At 36.7% G+C, this 20,967-nt stretch overlaps 1 protein-coding gene across 16 annotated transcripts in view; it reads left to right on the forward strand.

The window, feature by feature from the left end:
* The window catches only part of ITSN1 (intersectin 1), a 139,772-nt gene that overhangs the window by 37,623 nt on the left and 81,182 nt on the right, over positions 1 to 20,967 (forward strand). For 12 of the 16 annotated variants that reach the window (XM_074601329.1, XM_074601431.1, XM_074601376.1 and 9 more), the window contains 8 exons: positions 1,595 to 1,658; positions 9,299 to 9,459; positions 10,930 to 11,109; positions 11,741 to 11,834; positions 14,573 to 14,673; positions 15,294 to 15,357; positions 17,313 to 17,450; positions 18,406 to 18,521. In XM_074601329.1, coding sequence (XP_074457430.1) covers positions 1,595 to 1,658; positions 9,299 to 9,459; positions 10,930 to 11,109; positions 11,741 to 11,834; positions 14,573 to 14,673; positions 15,294 to 15,357; positions 17,313 to 17,450; positions 18,406 to 18,521 — 918 coding nt within the window. The remainder of the gene's footprint in view (positions 1 to 1,594; positions 1,659 to 9,298; positions 9,460 to 10,929; positions 11,110 to 11,740; positions 11,835 to 14,572; positions 14,674 to 15,293; positions 15,358 to 17,312; positions 17,451 to 18,405; positions 18,522 to 20,967) is intronic. The other 4 variants (XM_074601414.1, XM_074601438.1, XM_074601447.1 and 1 more) reach the window with 1 other exon arrangement.

Consider the following 20,967-nt stretch of genomic DNA (forward strand, 5'->3'; position numbering starts at 1 on the left):
GTTAACTTTCGTCATAGCAGCCTGTATGGTGCTGTATTTTGGATGTTTTGGCTATGGCTGAACAGTCCTTGCAAAGCCTCAAGGCTTTCACCGTTTCTCACTCTGCACCACCCCCTGGGGGTGGGCAAGAAGTTGGGAAGGGGACACAGCAAGGACAGCTGACCCAAACTGACTAAAGGGTTATCCCATATCACCATGCTTAACAAAAACTGGGGTGAGGGCTGTTGTCTTCCAACGTAGCTGTTGCTCAGAGACTGAGCTTGAGGGAGGAGGCAAGTGATTACTTTTGCATCACTTGTGGGGGTTTTTTTTGTACGCTTTCACTTATTAAACTGTTTTTATCGTGACCAACAAGTTTTCTGAGTCTTCTCACTTTTGCTCTCCCTATTCCCTTCTCTATCGTGCTGGGGGAAGGGAAGTGAGTGATTGACTTTGGTGCCTAGATTCTGCCTGGGACCAACCCACCATGCTAGCATTCTAACAGATTAAGAAATCTGTTTAAATAAAGATGTCTCAATTTAACTGAAATCTGTTTCAGAAACTGATTGTTTAAACTAGTGAAGTCAGTGTGGATGACCTCTTTAAAAAATCTAAATGGCAAAATTGATTTAAGTAGTGGGAAGCAAAGCTTCAAGTAAAGGAATTGCACTGATCCTACTAAATTTTCATTGAACACCACTAATTTGCTTTGGTTTTAAAGTCAATAAGAAGCCTACTCTTTTGTTAGTTTGTTTTGTTGCATTTAATTTTCTTTAGTGCTATCTAAACTCTGGTGCTCAATTGAAAGGAAAGGTAGAGAAGTGCTGTACCTTTCTTGCTGCCTGATCCATCAAGAGGATTTCCAGAGTGTGAAATTGGAATCAGATTCTTAGCAGAGTCTCATCACAGCCATGCGTGCCTCTAAGTATATAATTGATTGTTTCTGCTTCTGTTACATGACAGTTGTGGTACAAAATACTACTCTTGACCTCCTTTGATATTTAGTGCTGTGTTTCTAGTCTGTTTACAACTTTCCTTTACAGGCCACGTTTCCAAGTATCTAATCTTTTTGTAATTGTATTGCTATCCTTACTTTTAATTGGTGGTTGGAAAATGACTTTGAAATACTCCATTGCTTTCTTTAATGGTGGCTTATCAGGTTCACATCAGGGTAAAGACCACCTGTTTTAGTTTGTGCTAGCTCACTGGCATTGTACTTCCAAAAAATCTAAGTTAGAGTTTATATTGATACATACTTTCCTGGAAGAAAAAGTTTTCTTCTTCTCACAAGGCATATGATTCCTGCAAAGAGAGCCATTAGCACAGATTAGGCACTGTGAACCATGCGTTTCCTGTTGTCCTAAATGTGTATGCCCAGTTGGCTTCATGTGGTGCAGTCTGTTGCAGGCTTAAACAGTATGTGCTTGTTGGAAATACCTGGTAGGTTTGCAAGTGACAAAATAAGCTTAAATCTCATACTCTGTTATGTATACGTAGCATTAAGTATTTATGGTTTTACTGTTGCTTCTGTTTTAGATATTTTTGAGTCATGATTTCCTCTTCTCTTACAGGTATTTTTAGCATTTTCTGAAATGATGTCCTATTTGTTTTATAGGTGATCAAGCTAGAAACTTTTTTTTTCAATCTGGGTTACCTCAACCGGTATTAGCACAGATATGGTGAGTATGTGGGAGGGGACGGGAGAATTGCAGTTATGTCACAGAGCGGTTTACTGGTACAGATTTGGACAGTAACTGTATTTCACAGTCTGGGGTTTAAAATCACCAGTTTAGTTCAGTGTGCTTTCCAAAAGTCTACAAGGCAAATATGCTTTGTAGTATGTTTTAGCTGAGTTTTTAAGTTACTAGTTTCAGTTATTGGAAGCAGGCATCCTTCTTCAAACGGCATTTTTGAAGTTGTCAATTTTCAACCCTCATTTCAGATTACTAAATGTTTTCGACTTTATTAAAACTGTCCTAATACAGTTGCTAAGTGCAGTAATTGGTATTAAAAATCTTCTAACAGGAGCCTAGGCAAGACTTTCAAAATTTGTTACAAAAATGAAGGCTGGCATAGACTATTTCCATTGTAGTTGGAGATACAGCTTGAAATTTTTACTATTCCTTGATGAGTTTAGACAAATCAAAATCTCCATTGCTGTATATTACGCCTCACAAACTTTTCTACAATCTACCTGTTTCTTCATGCAGGATTGCAATTGTTTCTGCTCCAAATTATATGATGCTGCCAGACTCGGACATGCTAACTTGCATAGATTATTCATAACTTACATTACTACTAAAACTTTTTTTTGGTGCTAGACAGAATGAAATAATGCTGGTTCCCATTCTAGATTGGAAAAAAGCAGCAGTGGGATGGATAACTTCTAACAAATCTATTTAACTTTTCCTCTGTTGTTTGAAAGACAGAGTAGTTTATTGAAGTTATAAAAACTTTTTGTTGTAGTATGGACTTCTAAAGGCAGAATCTTGCTCTGACTGGAGGAAGAAGAGAATTATTCTCTTGCAAGAAAAACAATTGCTTTGGAAATATACACGCCTAAAAGTGGCTGGATTTATATGGCTTTTAAATAAATAGCTTATTTTCTTTTCAAATTATCTTCATCTTACAAATATCAAATCTGGTCTGGTTATCTTATTTTCTGAAGACTCAGTGAGAGTTCAGATGTCCCTTTGGAACTTCTCTTGCCTCTTAATTAAATAGGAAAAGAAGTTTTGTCTTAAACAAGACATCCTTTCTCCAAAAACGTTCTGTAGGCATTAGTTTTAAATAGGTGTTAACAAAACTAAACAGTTGTAAATAGTCTGACTAAAAATCTCTTCCTCTCTGAATTATTCAGTTTTTCAGCCTCTTGAGAGGGAGAGAATCATTCCACTAGTTCTGTAGTTGTCATAGAGACAAGACCTGAACTTGCACATTTTTTTAAATAAAGCGGAACTAAAACTTATTCGTGCTGCCTTTATAAATCATAAAAAAGCATGTAGACATTCCTTTCTCACTGTCTCTCTCCTTTTTTTTGATCATATCTGAATTAAGAGAAGTAAATATTTAAGTAAAAATCTAGATCACTTGTACATATTCCCAGTTGGAATTAGAATAACCAAATAGGAAAACAGTCGTGTAGTGGTAGTAAGACCTCTTAAAAAGACCAAAAAAAAGGAAGAAAAAAAAGAGGAAAACATCCTTCTTTTCCCACAAGTCGAATGATTTAACTCTTTTGATCTATCAGTGAATGTTTGTAATTTACCACAGACCATTGCTGTCCCACAGCAAAAGTAGAAGTTAGACTGTTTAGTGGCAAGAAGTCCCTTGCAGCCTGCAAAGGACATCACAGTGTGCTCAAGACTGCATTGAGAAATGTTAATCATTGTTTGTCTTAGCTCCCAGGGGTAAGATCTCAAAGTGGCATACTTGTTTTGTCAATTAATAGCCATATTCTGATGTTGTCTATCTAAATCTCTGTTAACATTGATACAGATCTGTGAGTACTTTAATAGAGGGGCCAGTTCTGGAGTAATCAGCCTAGAATCCCTGTGAGAGATAGGAGCTGTATAAAACTTCTTTTCTATTGGTATTCTTTATTTCTTGAATAGATTATTTTTTTTTAAGATAGCATTTGATTATTAGAGGGAGAGAAGGGGAGGTACAACAGTCTTTAAGGGGGATCTAAGTTAGAGCAACTTTTAAAACTCTTCAGATTAATTTTCTGATCCTAGAAATATGGAAGTGTATGTATGTTGTGTTTTGGAAGCATTTTCTTATTCTTAATGAGTCTACTTATTTTGAATACAGTTGATCATTTTAATCTGCCTGCAAGATAGGGGCCTAGCATTTGTTTCATAAAGGATTACCTACAGCTGTATGTAGACAAGCTTATGCTAATACAAAGTTTCATCTGTTTTGTTTGCTATGGAAGTTCTTGCATAGAAAAACACAACTGGCAAAGGAACTGCAGGGGGGGATTTGCCTAATAAGTGATTGGCCATATTGCTTTCAGAGCTCTCTGCAGAAAAAGCAATCTCTATGAGTTTCCAAAGATATTATCTCATGAGTGAGAGAATTTTTTTTGCGTAAGTGAGCAGCATAAGGATTTTCACTGTCTTATATTTTAATTAAAATTGAATTGACATTTTTTGTATTGTCAAAAAATAACTTTCACTAGAACTTCAAGAAATGCTAGCTAGCAAGATGAAGTACCAGTTAAATGATTTCTGCCTCAAGAGCTGCTTTGAGAATATTCTGCAGTTGGTGTAATTGTTTTCTAAGATGAGACTCTAAAGAGTGTATCTTATTTTAATTTCTGCTATTAATCAAAGCTTTCCCAGAGTTCATGTTCCTTAAAAATAGTAGCTCCATGGTTTTTAGCATTGAGAATTCCTGTGTGTTTTTTACTCATCATTCATTTTAGAAAAAAGTTGTCTGTGGGACCTCAGTGAAGCAAATTAGTGGAATTATTATGGTCTGTCGTGACAACTTCTTTACTGTTCTACCCTTTACAGGCTTTGGAGTCTGCCAAGCTGGTAATCTATTAAGAAGCCTCTAAGTAGGCTTTGAATTGAGACTGCAATAGCTCGGAAGATAACTGTTTTTAAGTAGGCAATAATCTGGCTTTCTTCTAAAGCCCTTATGAATGGTGGCCTCAAAAAGCATCTTCTGTGTAGCCTGTCTCTCTGGAATTAAATGAGAACTAAAATAATCAATGCCATCTGTTTTTCATGCATTTAGAGTTAGTTATTTTTTCAGGACAGGCTAAAGCCATTTGTTGACTCACATATTTCTGACATACGCTTCCCTCATAACCTTCTTAAATTTGTGTCCAAGTGTGGGAGTGAAAGATTATGGGTGGTGATTCTGTGAGTTGTAACTCTTGCTGTGCATACACTGATTGACTGATGCTAAAGACCCAATTTCTCGTCTCCAATTATGGATGAGTTTTATAATGCAATATGGGATTGTATAATCTAATATGGGAATGTAAAGCTAAATAAATCCAGGTTTTTTAAACTGCAAGGAGATTTCCTTGTTTTAACACTGTGCTATTTTCATGGAGATAATTTTTTTTTTTGCTGTGGGCTAATCATAAACATATTTGACAGAACAAACTGCTCATACTCAGTCTCCGCACCTCATAAATGCGAAAATAATCAAGTTGTCTTTACATTCTGCAGAAGAGAGGAGAGAAAGGAGGAGGAAAAGATCTGTAGGGGAAGAATTTTGTCAGCACCTGAAACCTGACGTTGTGATGAAGCCCGCTGCAGCTATTCTCATTAGAAAACCCCTGTTATAAACACATGCCTGTTCTCTAAAATATGATAAATACTTAGTCAATGTTTAATCTGTTTACTGCTCTGCACTGGTTCCGGACAGACCTTAGATGAAACACGTTTAAGCACACTACATTCTTCCAAATTTCATTAGAAGCAGAACAGTGAAATTAGGTAGTGTTTCCGGTCAGCCACTCACTGCATTTAAGGTGATATTTATTCAAAAGTAGCACTGTAATCTTAACAGCATGACTTGAGGTTCAGTAATTAGAAATGAAAATTTTTCCTATTTTTGCACTAAAGATTTTGTCACACAAAAGCTGATTTTTGTTATCATGCTGTAAAAATGTGTATAAATTCTGTAGTGTGCACATAATTTTTCTCACTGAAATTTGTGCTGTTAATTTAAATAACAAAGCCATTGATGTAGAGGAAATGAGTTGAACGGAAGGTCAGATCTTAAATTAAAAGAAAGCTACTGATGATTATGTGAATAGGAGTTCAATTAAAGCAATGAGACTGGTGCACATCGAAGTTTCTTGTTACTGGACAATTAATATTTTCTCATGTAGAATGCAAAGACTTACTGTGTTCTAGCAGTACCCTCTGTGAATAGTACCTGGACAATCAAGGTTGTCTACAATGTGATATTTACTATTACTGCATTTTTGTGGCTATGCATATAACAGGTTGAGGGCTTCTGTCTGTGCTTTAGTAATGGAAAGGCTTAAATTTTATATATCAAAGTATTTGCAGATGTAGAACTCACTTAGGTTGAACAAATAAGACTGTTAAGAATACAACTTGTGTGATTACTTTGCTTAGATGCAAAGATGTAAGGAAAATTGTGACTGTTTATTTGAGCTGTCGATGCCAATTGGTCACTATGGAGCTGACTGACTTCTCTGTATATTGAGGAACAAGTTGTCTTTTGGAGGACCGCTGACTGCTTGGAGTGCAGTCAAAAATCTGCGAGAATAGGTTTATCCAGATCAATTTCTCTAGCTTTGTTCCTATGCACATCTTCATCTTGCTAGCTACATAAGCCTGTTTTTTACTTTCCGTTTCCACTGGGCATCTGACAGAAGAATGGCTAAGCAAGTGTTGAACTAAATTTGCATTAAAACTGCCCCATATTTTCCTTGTTGTACATTTTTGAATTTTCTTTAGTTGCCTTCAAAAAGGTGTGGTGTCTGCTTGTAGGCATTGGTCAAATTATGCTAATTATCTTCTCCTGGTTTCCATTGTTCTTAATACTCTGTAACTTTCTAATGAGGCTTTCTTACCCTTGGTATTTATTCACTGTTGATTTACTTCCTAGTGCAAAACCCATGAAAGGGAGCACTTCAGCAAATACATTAAGCCGTTAAGTTTCTGACATTCTAACATTCCAAATACCTTTTGCCTCTTGAATGTTTTGGGTTTGTAAGACTTGCAGCATGTATTTCTCCCAAGTGAGACTTTTAGAAATCTAATATCACTGTTTATAGGTGGCAACTAATGGATGTTACATTAACTGTTTTAGTTGTAAAAAGTAAAAGGTGTATGAAGAAGAATATGAAAATGTACTGAGTTACTGTTCCTTGTAAGCCTAAGTGATGATTTTGGGCAGCAAAAATTCTACAGCGTGTTGTGGGACACTTCCATGCTCTTGTTGAAAAATAGAGTGGGTATTCTTAATTGTCATAGTTAAACTGTGAATTCCTTCAAAATATATTTGGACTCTTTACAGGAATTTTAAGTTCATATAAACATTTCTGATGTAGAGAAAATTTTAGATGCAGAGTTTTATACCTGTTGGATTGTATAGGAGGAGAAGCACAACATACTGCGTACATGCAGTCTGTTTGCAAGTTTGCACATAGTGGCTTGCGGTATGTAAGACCCACTGGACAGAAAGATACAATGTAAGCTATTAAACTCTTAGTATTTTTATGTCCAGAGAAATTGTGCTTTAGAATTAACAGAACATGGATAATCTCAATAACAAAATGTGAGAAGACTACTTTTTAACTATTTTCTAGAAGTAACTATACCTCTCCTTTTGTAATACACATTTTTCATTAACAGCTATTGCAGTCTGTCCTTGCTGTTGCTTAACACCCATAGGATGGAGGCTCCTTTGCCTTCACTATGGTTCTCTCACTCATCTCTGCAAGTTGCTTGAGGACAAAAACATGACATCTTCCACTTTAACTTAGCCTGCCAGTACATCAGGAGGTACCAGTGTGTTGCTTGCTCTTTGTGGAAGAGCAATCAGAAGCTGAGACTCTAGAGCAGTGGTGCTCTGCAAGGAAAAGGAGATACCCATTCCAAATTTGTACTTTTCTTGGTCCAGGTTTGCCATGCTTGCCTTCCCTCCTGCTGGTTGGACTACCATATATCAAGTCTGACTGATATAATAGGATCTTTTTAACTAATTATTTGTCAAAAGAACCACATACTAAGCGATCAACATTGAAGCTTGAATCCAAATCACATTATGCTAGGTGGGTCCCAGAATCAATTTTAACTGAATTTAGGCTTTGAAGGACTTGCTGGTAGTGGGATTAGGAGAAGGTTTAAAGTTACTCAAGAGTAGGCAGATTTTATGTATAAATTAAACTTCCCTGTGATACGAAGCTTCAGGAAACAACACCTAGAAGTTCTTACAGCCAAAACTTGTTCTTCAATGAAATATATGTAGTAATTCAACATCTTTCAGGGAGTGGTGCAATGCGTACTTTTCTTTTTAACTGTAAGCCTCAGAGTCTACCATTTCCTGACTAGATTTTCTTCTTTAAATACTGCTGATGGATTTTCAGTAGTATTATTTAGCCTCGTGACATCAAAATTGATGGATTAAGACAGCTACACTGCTGAAAATGCTGTTTTATAAGTGTTAGGAAGGGTTGAAGTGTCCCCATTTTTTGGGAAATGCTACTGGTGATATAAACCAGGGGAAACTCTTAAGATGTATGGTTGACCTGTGACAACCCCTCCTGGGATCTGCCACTTCATTGAGTTTTCCTAGGGTTTTTTTGGTTGGGTTGAGAGGATTTTTATTTTGTGAATGCTTTGCCACTGCATTTACCTGACTACCTACTTATTTAAGTAACAATTATAAATAAATGTCAATTTATTGCAGTATTTTCTTGATAACTTTTCACATACTTAACATGAAATCTTTCCTTGACAGGGATTTGATAAGAAATAAAACTCTGGTTTAACTAGACTGCCTGGGTCCTTTGTGTTGTCATGGCTGTGGCATGGAAATGTACGCATGAACTTAAAAATATGTATTATTCCCAATACTGAAATATGTACTTAATTCTTCAAATGAATGCAAAGAAATAAGCATAATGTTTAAAACTATGTTTACAACTAATTACATTTACTCTGATTTTTGGTTTGCAATTGCAGGAACTAGCATTCTTCCTGCTTCTCTCCCCCCAACCTCCCAACCCTATTCCCTGCTGAGCATGGTTTTCTTAACCATCAAATGAAGAAACAAAAAGAAGACTGTTTAAGTCAGACTACTTTACATGAAAGCCTATTCAAGTCTAGGCTCAATGTTTTATCTTTAGTACTATTGTTTAACTGAAAACACATTTGTACACTTGCAGATGTAATGGTGTCTAGTAAAGTGCACAGATTTAAAGAACATTTTCTTTTAAGTGTAGCTAAAATACAGATTTACAGACTAAGTCATTTGATTCCCTGTGGTGCTGTTTGTAGTACCATGTAGTTTCATTTGTGTGATTTTTGCAAAGTTTTTGTAGAACTACGTTAACCCTTCTTCTCTAGATGCTTCACTGTAATTCCTCTAAGAGTTGGAAACTGACTTTAAAAATATTTATTAATCACTCTAAGAAAGAAATCAAGAAGCTTTTGGTTTAAACAGTGTCTTCTTTCATGACCGTTTTTATCCAGGCATAGTTATTTTGAGTGGAAATTAACTAGTCTTGAATATACATGCCTGTATGCACACGCCTAGGTCAGTTCCTGAAGTTCATAATTTAAGAGTCTAACTGTGAAAATCGTGTATTTTGTAGGGCTCTAGCTGACATGAACAATGATGGGAGGATGGATCAGTTGGAGTTTTCAATAGCTATGAAACTTATCAAATTAAAACTACAAGGTTATCAACTCCCTTCTGCACTGCCTCCTGTCATGAAGCAGCCACCTATTGCTCTGCCTAGTGCACCAGGATTTGGTAAGCTCTTTGTTTTCCTCCTTGGTAGCTTGTATTGTAGCAACCTAAGTTGAATTTCATTGTTGTTTTGCAGTTTCTAAAAGAAAATTTTAGGACAAAGTACTTTTAAACGTACATGGACTCAAAAACAAATGCTGACACATGCATGCACATGCTCCAAAAAAAAAAATATCTCAATGAGCTTTTGGCACTCAACCATACTGAATAATGTAAGTTGAGGTCCTGTTTGCTTCAGGTCTTATAGTGCTCCCCATATATTGCAAACAGAATTTTTTGCAGGGGAAAAAAGATGGATCAGGTAGCAGGGCTAGTGCATTCCAAAGTGATGGAGTTTTTATTTAAACTGTTATCAATTAAAGGATCTCCAGCTTTGGCAAGATTAACTATGTTTTTCTTGACTTCTTGTAAGTCATGGCAGTAATGCACCCCTCTGCTTTTATTTTCTGAACAGTGCTGCACTGGTATTAGCCAGAACAGCTGCTGCTTCAGTTCTCGTGGTTAAGTACTGCCAAGGTCGCCACCATTTCAAGGAAAAAAGTAGGGGAAATGGGATGGTGAGAGGAAAAAAACTAAATGAAGCTGAACCTCGTGTTGGATACCTTGATGTTCTGCTCTATTCTGTAGTGAGAGGTTCTTTACCTTTCTGTTTTAGTCATTGCTATAACTCAAGTTGATTGGTGCCTGAGAATCACTGCTCTCCTTAAGAAAAGAGAATAGTGCCTTTGATAAACTGTGGTGTTTGACCAGTTGTTACTTCCACAAGTTTTACAGTTTTATTTCTGACTGTAAGAAATCAGTAGAATTGAACACAGCAAATACTGGTTTAAGTGAGAAAAGGCATAATAAAGTCAAACACAGAAGAAAAACAGCAAAATCTGTGATATTGTCTTTTCTCATTCACTGTAAACTTGATCTCAGCTGTTTGCACACACCCTCATTCTTCCCATTGGCATGACTGGACCTCCTTAACCTCCCTGTTATCCATGCAACTGTGCTTACACCTAAAATACCTCATTACTGTGCTTTACCCTATTAGCTTTGCACTGTTTCATCTTGACAATAGGCTGCAAGCAGTTATCCTGAAGCTTGTTCCTTTCAGCTGTGGCTAAATGTAGGCCTTGGGTTCATTACTCACTGGAAGTTGACAGTGCTGCTCTTCATTTAGTTCAAGGCAAACAATTCTTTTCTTCAGCAAATGCTAATGGACTTTTTTGGTCAGTGTTGCATCCAGTGTGATCTTATATGCATACATTATAAAGTGGTATGTTGTTCCCTCTGCATTGTTTTGTTCCCCTGCCATGCTAATGGTGCAGTGGACTGTAAGAGTTCTTTCAAGGAGTGTGTGGAAGTTTCCATTTCAATTTGCCCTTTAATTCTGCATTTACTGCTGGGTTGCAGGCTGCAGTTAAATTGTTATATCATATTAGGAGTCTCTAAATTAGAAAAAATATCTCCTTTTCTTGCCCCTAGGTATTGGGGGCATTGCCAGCATGCCATCTCTTACAACTGTTGCCCCAGTGCCAATGGCATCTATTCCAGTAGTAGGAATGTCTCCACCATTAGTATCTTCTGTTCCTGCAGCAGCAGTACCTCCCCTGGCTAATGGAGCTCCTGCTGTTATACAGCCTCTGCCTGCTTTTGCTCATCCTGGTATGCTACATACTGAGACTCTGTTTACTGTCTTGCTCTTAACAAATTATTTTGCCATTTGCTTTGGATCCAGAGAACAGTAGACGTGGAATTAGCCGTTCTAACTTACTTTAAAGAATGACTCTGGGTAGGGACTGTATTTTGGTTTAGCCCAATGTAATTGGTTAGCAAACTTGTATAACAGTTAAAAGAATGAACATGGACGTACTGTACTGTAATAATCAGTCACGTTAAGCAAAATATTAACCCTGTTATAACAGCAGTGCGATCAATCTAGCTTGCCAGTAAACTGTTACCTAGAAATTGATCCTCTCCTATCTATTTATAACTATTAAAGTACTACTGTTCATTGGGATTACTTTAAAATACTGGACTACATATGATTTCTAATGTTATTCACAAAAGAATTGGATATCAACAGGGTTTTGTGTAAAACTGCAAAAATAAAAACATGAGAGAAGTGCCTGTGTGTTTTCACCTATTTTGTTAGACACTGTTAACTTATCTTAATACTTTTAAAAGGGATATTGTCAGAAGAACCATAATGATGTTAGGAACTAAATGAATGTCATTGAAATCCTACAGTTTAAAATCCTAATACTAACAAATACATGTATTCTCTTATTTACAGCCACATTGCCAAAGAGTTCTTCCTTTAGTAGATCTGGTCCAGGATCACAGCTAAACGCAAAACTGCAAAAGGCACAATCGTTTGATGTGGCTAGGTAAGTTGGTATGGAATGAGTGTATGTGTGTATCTGGTTCCCCAGAGCTAGAAAAACTACTTCTCTTTCGCAAAGTTGTTTTCTGAAATAATATTTATTTGCAGAAATCAGTTCCTGCTGAGATACTACTTCAGGATTTCATAGGATGCTGTGGTTTTGCAAGGAATGTTCCATGAGTAGTGAATCATTGAAATATAATAATTAACTATTATAGTATGTGTTGACACTATTTTCAAATTGTTGAAAACTTAATTTTTTAGGAAAGTATTTGCTCTGTAAACACAATCTGCATTGTGTAACACCGCACAGGCACTCCTGTTAGTGTGAAAACATAACAAGTAATATTCTTTAAAATTAGCGTCTCTAGGATTATTTTAAAAAGCAAAATATTTAATAGTTCTCATATTTAAAATGCATTCCACGTAACTGTTTCTTATATATTCCTCAAGTTCTGCATGAAAAATCACCTAAAAGGCTTTTAGATTATTTCAAGGCCTAGGAAAATGTACGGTTAGGCAAAATGTATTTTACGATGGTCCAAAGAATCTATCTAACAAAATACAACTTCCTCAGAGGAGGTAAGATAATAATTTCCCAAAATCTTTATAAATCAAACTTTCTCACAGGTCTATACTGCAGATTTTTTTTGTAACAAGAAAATGGCTTGGGACGTTATTTAATTATCTTTTTATTTTCATTTTTCTGCTGCAGGTTTTTCTTGTGCCCAGGTATTAGATAAGTGACACTACTGGTTATTGTCAAATAGAATTAAAAATCTTTCAAAACAAACCATTCTTTTTCTCTTTGAAATCTAGTACTGTCAGGAATGTAGTAGTGATGCTCTAATATAGTTTGCGGAGGTACAAGAAGCTTTGTCTATAATAGCGCTAAGTATTTATAATGAATGAAGTTCAAGAAACTTCAGCTGAAATAGCTTCTAGATATTCCATAAGAGGGCTGTTATAGTTTTGTGGTTAGCTATATCTGAATCTTGCTGGTCGCTTTTATTGCCAACAGAGGCATGAGCCTCAGGTGAGATGACTTCCTTTCTGAGGTGAAATTGCGTGGTTCTCTGAATCTGTTTGGGCTGGAGTTGGAGCTTCCTTAGCTCAGTCACTCTTCAGTAACTCTAAAACATCTGCCAGCAATAAAGGGGGTATTCTTTCACAGACTGCTGCTAGTGCTGAGTGGTGAACTGGTGTGTGTCTTCAAGTCCTATTTTGGAGAAGTAGATAGCAAGGTAATTGATTTGCAGAGCCTATGGAAAGGGAAGAAGAAGAGCCAAGCCCATTAAAATTAAATGTAAAAGTGAAGTAATTTTTTTTTTTTTTCCTAACTGAGAATTACTTTGAATTTTGAGAAGGGTGAAATTCAGAATTCCATTTGTGGTGCTTTTATCGCTCCATCTGCCGAGCCAGCCATAGTGAACTCTTGGCATGCATGGTGTTTGGCATACATGAGTCAACTGTTTTGTCCTCCAGCATTTTTTCTTCCAAAACTACCATTTGAGTATCCATGAAGGAGAGTTCCATTACTTAATGCGTAGTAACCTTACCTCACATGTCAAGGTACATATATATGTGTAAGACAAAAGTAGACTTGGTGTGGAAACTCCAAATCAAGCAAAACCGGTGAGGGAGGAATTCACATGGATAAAACTTAAATAGTCAGCTTTTTTTTTTTAAACTTTCAATTCTTATTTTCATTATTTAAGATGCAGCTTGTTTTTGCTTTGTTCCCATGAAAGAGTATTATTAAAGCACAATGGTTTGGAAATAGAAATAGAGGTATTAGCTGGTTTGGGTTTTGTCATATGAGAATAGGATATGAGGTCAATTAGTAGAGTACTCACATAATCCTTCTCAGCTCAACTTTGAAGGATCTTACCATGCTATCTACTTAGTGGACCAAGGAAAATGGATTTGGTGGTTTTGGTTCATTCTTTTAACTGTAATTTGATGTGCTGTTACAAATGCTTATTTAGTCTGGCTGCCCTTTTTTTTTTTTTTTTTTTCCCCCCCCCCCCCCCCCTCTCCTTTTTTCAGCCTTAGCAGAACAGGACAAATTTTGAATGTGCCTAAAGACAGAAAAACTGTGCTCACTGTTTTTCAGTAGAAAGGCTTGTCAGCCTTCGAGCACAGAAAATTATAGTTACAAATAACAGCACGCAACCTATTACGTGAATGAATTAGAACTGGGAATATTACATTTGTCAGTTGAGTTCCATTACGAGAAAACTTGATTGCTTTCAAGTGTAGCTTTTTCATGCTTTTTTCTATGTTTTCAGCATATTTTACATTTGCTTTGCTTCATCAGCTTATGAATTATTTGGCTAAGATAACCAGTTAAAAGACAGGGTAAAATGAGATATTACTTCTGACTGTGGTAAGGCGTTTCCTATTTCATGTTTAGGTAAAAGCTTTTAGCTTCTCTAAACTGTTTAGGCTACTTAATTCTCTGCTAGTAAAGAAAAAAGCAAAACTCTTAGGCCTGTCATTCAACTTTACCAAAAAACATCTTCTAAGACACTGAATTATGACGTTTTCAAACCAGAAGTCAAATCTGTTGTGGTTTCAGGAATAGAAGGGAATATTTGTGAAAAGAACTATTTCAGACATAAAACTCTCTCTGTGCAGCACTTCATCCTGTTGTACTTGTTAATTTCATGTGATTAAATTTAAAATTATATTCCTCCCTTATCCTGTTTTTATCCTTTTTTTTTTTCCCCCTATTTCTAGTGTGCCTCCTGTGGCAGAGTGGGCTGTACCTCAGTCATCAAGACTGAAGTACAGACAGCTGTTCAATAGCCATGATAAAACAATGAGTGGACACTTGACAGGTACTGAAGAAGTTTTTGTTGTCTCCTTTTTTTGAACTGTTAAGAGGCCAATTATAATAGCGTTTAGAATGCTATTCAGATAGTAAGAGAGTCTCATCTCTCTGTTGCCACCAACAACATTTTTTCTGTTCAAATCTCCCAAGTGCTTAATGATCTTGTTTAGAAGCAAATATTCATCATAGCTGGGAACATTTTATCACCTTCTTTCCTTTATTTTCTGCAAGCTAAGTTGGCGGTGGGAAATGATTCTTGGAAATGGTACAATGGGTTATGTGAAAACTCATGCAGCCCTTCACAATGTTCAGTTCATCCACTGATGAGGGTGCCTATCCAATTTCAGAAAGAAACTAGAATGGTACTCTGGGTTAGTGTTACTAGTTCTGGTAGCATCTCTTTGCCTTTCATAGCTTTTTTTTTTAAATCAGAGCGATTGTTTTAGGGAAAGGAAGGGTTATATATTTTCCGTTGGGGGCACAGCCTAGTTCATGCTGGTAGCATCTCTTCGGTGCTGCCTGTTCAGAACTTCAGAACTAAGCTCTGCTTGTGCAGTAGCTACTTGGTAATGCAAGAAAAGGAGAAAGTTGGTTATTTGTTTGTTAATCCTTGTTTCACTTTTTTAGGTCCACAAGCAAGAACTATTCTTATGCAGTCAAGTTTACCACAGGCTCAGCTGGCTACAATATGGTAAAAATAAATCTATCAATTTCCATCAAACTGGAAACTGTACTTAAACCTCTGTGGGTTTTTTCTCCCTTTTCAGTCTCCCTCTACTGATAAATCATTATATGTTGCTCTTTCTAATGTATAACTTTATAAAACAAAATCTACACTGCTGTGCTTGTATTAATATTACTTCACAAAAGTAATAGAGCATCTTTTATGCTATGCACGTAGATGTTTTGTAAGTTGGGTTTCAATTATGGGGTTTTTAGGAATACCAGATGTTCAGCCTCCTATGTCTTCCACATCTCTGGCCATATGTGATACAACACCAGTGAAACTTATACATTTGCACAGGTTGTACAAAAGGAAGCTTAATCCAGAACGGTTTGGGGCTCATCTGCCTTTTATGTGAGTTTCTAAGGGCTTATTTCCAAGGGGCTGGAGTTACATACGTTTAAAATAATGGATAGAGGATTTGTCTCAGCTTCTCTTTTTCCTTTCAACTTGTTTGCTGAAGTTTATTGTGTTCTTATTGTCACATGGAAAGTTATTTCCAATTAACTTCTATACTTTATTGTCAACTCACTAACCTGTGTGAGGATGTCAGCTGTGTTGTTCCTCTAACTGGTGGTTCAATTGCACTTGCTTTCTTTGCTAAGCACTGCATTTTTTGTTATATCTTAAAAAGCGCTCTCTCCTCCTTCTCTGTTTCCTAACAAAGCTACTGTAAGGGGAAAAAAAAAAAATACCAACCCAGTCATCCAGCAGATGATTAACCAAAAAATACTCTGCTTGTTGCCAGCGTTTAAGTAGGTTGTGTGGGCAGGGGAATGATATCAGCATACTCCAGGAGTTCTAAACATAACTCTCTTAATATTTGACATTCAAAAGTGCCAAGCCTATTGAGATAAGGAATGGATTTTACAGCTTTTGTTGTCCTAAGTATTGCTCCCTTTCTCTGGCAATGGAATCGCTGTTGCTGTTCTCTGGGTCCGTATTTGTCCGTCTGTATTGGGATTGGATTCACTGAGTTCTAGACACACAAAGTGAAGTACTGATACGCAGCCTGTCAGCTTTTCTGTAGCAGCTGTTTTGGTATTTCAGTAACAAAGGTGTGGACCAGACTTATACCTTGACGTGCTAGATTTTCATTTTACTGGCTTGTTCTTGTGCCCTAGCCTGAGGAGTTCAGCAACGCAAGCATGGATCAAATGTGGCTATAATTGTCTTCCAAATTTAAATCCCATAAACAAAGTCTTGTGCCTTGAGACATCAAAGAATGTATCAATTGCTTACCTTTGATTTCATAGTATCATGGGAGATTTTCCTGCATGATTGGAGTGCCACATTCTAAGAAACAAAGCCGATGTTTAGGTTGTTAAATTTTGTCCAATACCACCTTAACATGAGTAAAAGCATTTTGTGCATCTCTTGGAGCACTGGTTTTAGGCCATCCAGAGATGTTACTCCATAATTTTTAATATGTGCACAATGCTAAAATGTTTTTGTGCTTGTCAGGACTAGAATGTTAATGGCTTTGATTTTAATGCAAATGTGTGCTCTGGAATGTGAGATAGGAGCCTCCAGGGAAGAAGGAGGCCAAACCAAAAATTCTACCAAACACCTGAGCTGATTCTTTTTTAAATGATACTGTGTAGTGGATGTTCACAACGTGTCCAAGAAAACTCGATTGATTAACATTACTTATATAGCATATAGTACAGGCAGCACTCAAAGAGCAAGTGAGGTAGAAGCCGTGGCTATAAGGGTAGTTTCAAGGCAGACATGCATGAGAAACATGGGGAAATAGTGAAGCATTTGGGGTTTTTTTTCTTTATTTGTTTTGAAGAAACAAAGTAGCATAAAAAAAATGAAAAATTGAATTAATTTGGAGCTAAATACGTTAAAACTATGCTTTTTAACAATGATTTTCAATATTTAACAATTTACTTACTTTGTACCTTCCCTTTAAAAAGGAACCTTTCTGATATTGATCAAGATGGAAAACTTACAGCCGAAGAGTTTATTCTGGCTATGCACTTAATTGATGTGGCTATGTCTGGTCAGCCGCTGCCACCTGTACTGCCTCCAGAGTATATTCCACCTTCATTTAGGTAACTGGTTGTAATTCTGGAGTTTTGTGCCTAAATTTTTATTTAATTTGGGAAAGCTGTCCTGTGACTGTAAAGTGCAAGAGATGGAAAAGTAACCCCTCTCCTTTTTGTACCGCATCTCTGGCACAGAGTAACTTCTCGTTGGGAAATGCTTATCTAGCTTTTTGGTTTTATTACAAGTACTGGGTGCTGGAATTAGCAAGAATTCCTTGTATGAATACAGTTTTGGTCAATGTTTTATACTAGCATACCTTCCAAAACTTACTCAGCCTGGCCATATAAATTTAAAGTATTACAGTTCAAGCTTCTACTTCTGTGGAGCAAATGGGATGTATGGGAATTCAAAACATGCTATGAATTTACACTGTAGCAAATTCAGGCATCTTTTGATACAGTTGTATCTGTGAATAGTAGTGATGAGTCATTAATTCTGTTTCTCTGTTTCACTTTTTTGTGGAGAAGTGGGTGGGAAGACAGTAACAATGGAAAGAAATGTTTGCATACAATCATAGCTTAATGTTCTTTAAGTATCCCCCTGAAGATTACCGTTTTGTTGTTTATTCCACGTGGGGTCTTGTTTTTAGCTTGACTATAGTGAGCTTTTCCTCTGCCTTTGCAACTTTTGCTATAGTTTAAGTTGGCATTTCCTCAACTTCAGACTGGTCACAAGTAAGAGATCTTGGTGACAGGGTTGAACACATCTGTAAGTTGCATGGAGCTGTGAACTCTGAACTAGGTTTCTCAGGTCACCAGTGTGTGCTGTTGGGACTCTGAAGGGCACTGTTATCTTAATGGCAACGTGTGAGTAAAATCCTCTGGACAACACTGAGGGAACAATAAATATCATAAAGCATTACATCATTGCATTTTATTTATGATTTCATCATTAAATCATAAATTAATTTGGCAGGTATAGGTTCTTTTAAGCAACTTGAAATTCTCATTTTATTGACAGAAGAGTACGCTCTGGTAGTGGCATATCTGCTGTAAGCTCAGTATCTGTAGACCAAAGGTTACCAGAAGAACCAGCATTAGAAGAAGAGCAGCAGCAGCTGGAAAAGAAATTACCAGGTGAGCAAACAAAAAGAGATGTATTGTATGCTGTTATCAGAAAGGTGTTATCAACAGGTTATATGCTGTGGAGTTATAAAGGCTTATTAAGAAATGTTTTCTTTCCAGATCTGTTTGTGACATGTCAGAGGCATAACCAAAACGGTGCCTGGTCCAACTAATTCGTGACTGTTCCATGATCCTTTGTGTTAGTGGCAATGGAGATATGAACAACATTCAGGCTGTTTATCTTATGTGTAGAGGCAGCACTTTGCAGCCCTATTATAGGACTTCAGTGAAAACTTTTTACTGCCTTCGTCTTCTGATTTAGGTGTAGTTTGGCTTGTGTGCTCTTTAAAAGATCACAATATACATACAGAGGCCTGTTTCATTGCAGGGTGTGTAACAACGTGGTTTTTGTACAAGCTTTAGTAGCTCTGCTTTTGGGAAAATTAAAAAAAAAAAAAGGAAAAAAGAGAAAAAGGAAGAAAAGGAGAAAAAAAAAAAAGGGGGGGGTAGAAAGCCTCCTAGATGCTAAAAGGCTAAATGTTAGGAAATGTCTTAACACTTCTGATCATCCCCTCACTCTTCTTTGTACTTTCTTTACTTTTGCTCTATTTTATTCTAAGATGACCAGAATGTCACACAGTTGAAGATGTAGCAACAAGACAGATTTATGCAGTGCCATAATAATGCTTTTCTGTTTTGATCTAAATTATTTTCCTATTTTTTTTTTAGTTGATTCCTGGCACTGTATTGCCTCTTTGATCACAGCTTAGAGCTGTGTTGATGTTTTAGAAGGCTTTCCACAGTAATGCCAACATCCTTCCACAAATGTGTTAACCATTTTAGAGCTCATGACTCTGTGTGTTTAGTTAGGATTATTTTATTCCCCATGTATGCTACTCTGTGTCCATTAACATTTGAATTTCCTCTGCTTTTTCATTGCTGGATCACTCAGTTTGTAAGATTCTTCTCAAGCTCTTCACAGTCAGGTTTTTATTTTAATACCATGACTATCTGGCATCATCTCCGGAAGGTGTCTTGTTACTTTTCAGTCTCTCCCAGATCATTGTTGCACACTGAACAGCACAGTTGCTAGTAGAGATCTTTGAAGGAGGCTACTAAGAGTCTTTCTGTCATTGTGAAAGTTGGTAATTTATTTCACCCCTTAATTCTAATCTTTTAACCGCTTGTTAGTTCCCAACGACCTTCTGTCTCTTTCCATACTAGGTTAGTTCAGGGGATTTACATGTCAGCAATTCAGGTAAAACTCTTGTCTTTGGTTTGTATTTTATAACTAACCGCTGCTGGCAGTCTGCTGGGTTATTCCCGTCTGTAGGAGGATGAAGGGAGATAGCAGGCACTGCTGAAGCAGCCCTTACTGAGGTCTCACAAAGAAACATTTGGTCACAGGTGAGATATAACTCTCCTGTATTGGCTCTTTGAGGCCTAAGTCTTGTGTCTCTGGCATCAGAGTATTTTGGTATGCAATTTGTAGTGTCAGGAAAGTCAACCACTGCCTTGGCTTAGCTTCTTAATTAGACTTCGAAATCACACAAGTATTCTTCTGTTGACTTGATCTTCTTTTTCAACTTGCTTATTGGTAGAATTGGGTTTAGTAGACTTGAGAGGTAGCTCTTTCCTGCCTTAGTTCTTCCATGGTATCATGTTTAGTCATGTATAATACATGTATAATAACTAATTCTCTGTCTATTGTAGCCTCTGCTACTTTGCCCAGCGTGGGAATAGACTAACTTGTCTGTAGCTTTCGGGATCATGGTACTGTCTTTTCTTAAAGACTGGTGTTGCATTTGTCATCTTCTAGTGTTACAGCACTGCCGTTGATTAAAGGATGGATTACACAGCACAGCTAGTAGTTCATTAATTTTGTATTTGAACTATGGATTAGCATTGTCTGGATTTGGCAACCTTTGTTTTAAAACCATTTCTGCTTTCAGTTAAAGATGAACTAGAGTGTATAAGCCTTTTACTGTATTTGATATATAGCTTTTCAATGGTGAAGATAACTGATAATAGTGGATGGTGTCTTGCTTTCTTCATTGGCTTTGCTAAATCTGGCTAGGTGTTTTTTCTGTTTTTCCTTTGAGACATTTGAAAGTTTTTATTGTTGGCTTTCACATCCTTTTAGAAGCTTCCCCTTAAGCATAGTAACACAAGCCAATAACTACTTATTTAATTTGCTAGAAATTGTTCTATTCTCTTTTGTACTTTGGATAGGCTTTGTTTTGATATCTCTGGTAGCTATCTTGATTTTGCTGAGTAAAATCAAGCCATTTTAAAACCAGCCGTTTCTTCTTAATGGTATTGTGTTTTCTGAGCCTTGAACATGGTATCTTAATGTCCACACTACTTGCAAGTGTTTTGCTCTTCTACCTATTCCTTATAACTGACTTTCTTGACATAACTTTTTTTTCACCTTTTTGCTTGTTTTCCTGAGTCGGTG

This window comes from Larus michahellis, chromosome 1 (assembly GCF_964199755.1).
Source record: "Larus michahellis chromosome 1, bLarMic1.1, whole genome shotgun sequence".
Lineage (NCBI taxonomy): Eukaryota > Metazoa > Chordata > Aves > Charadriiformes > Laridae > Larus > Larus michahellis.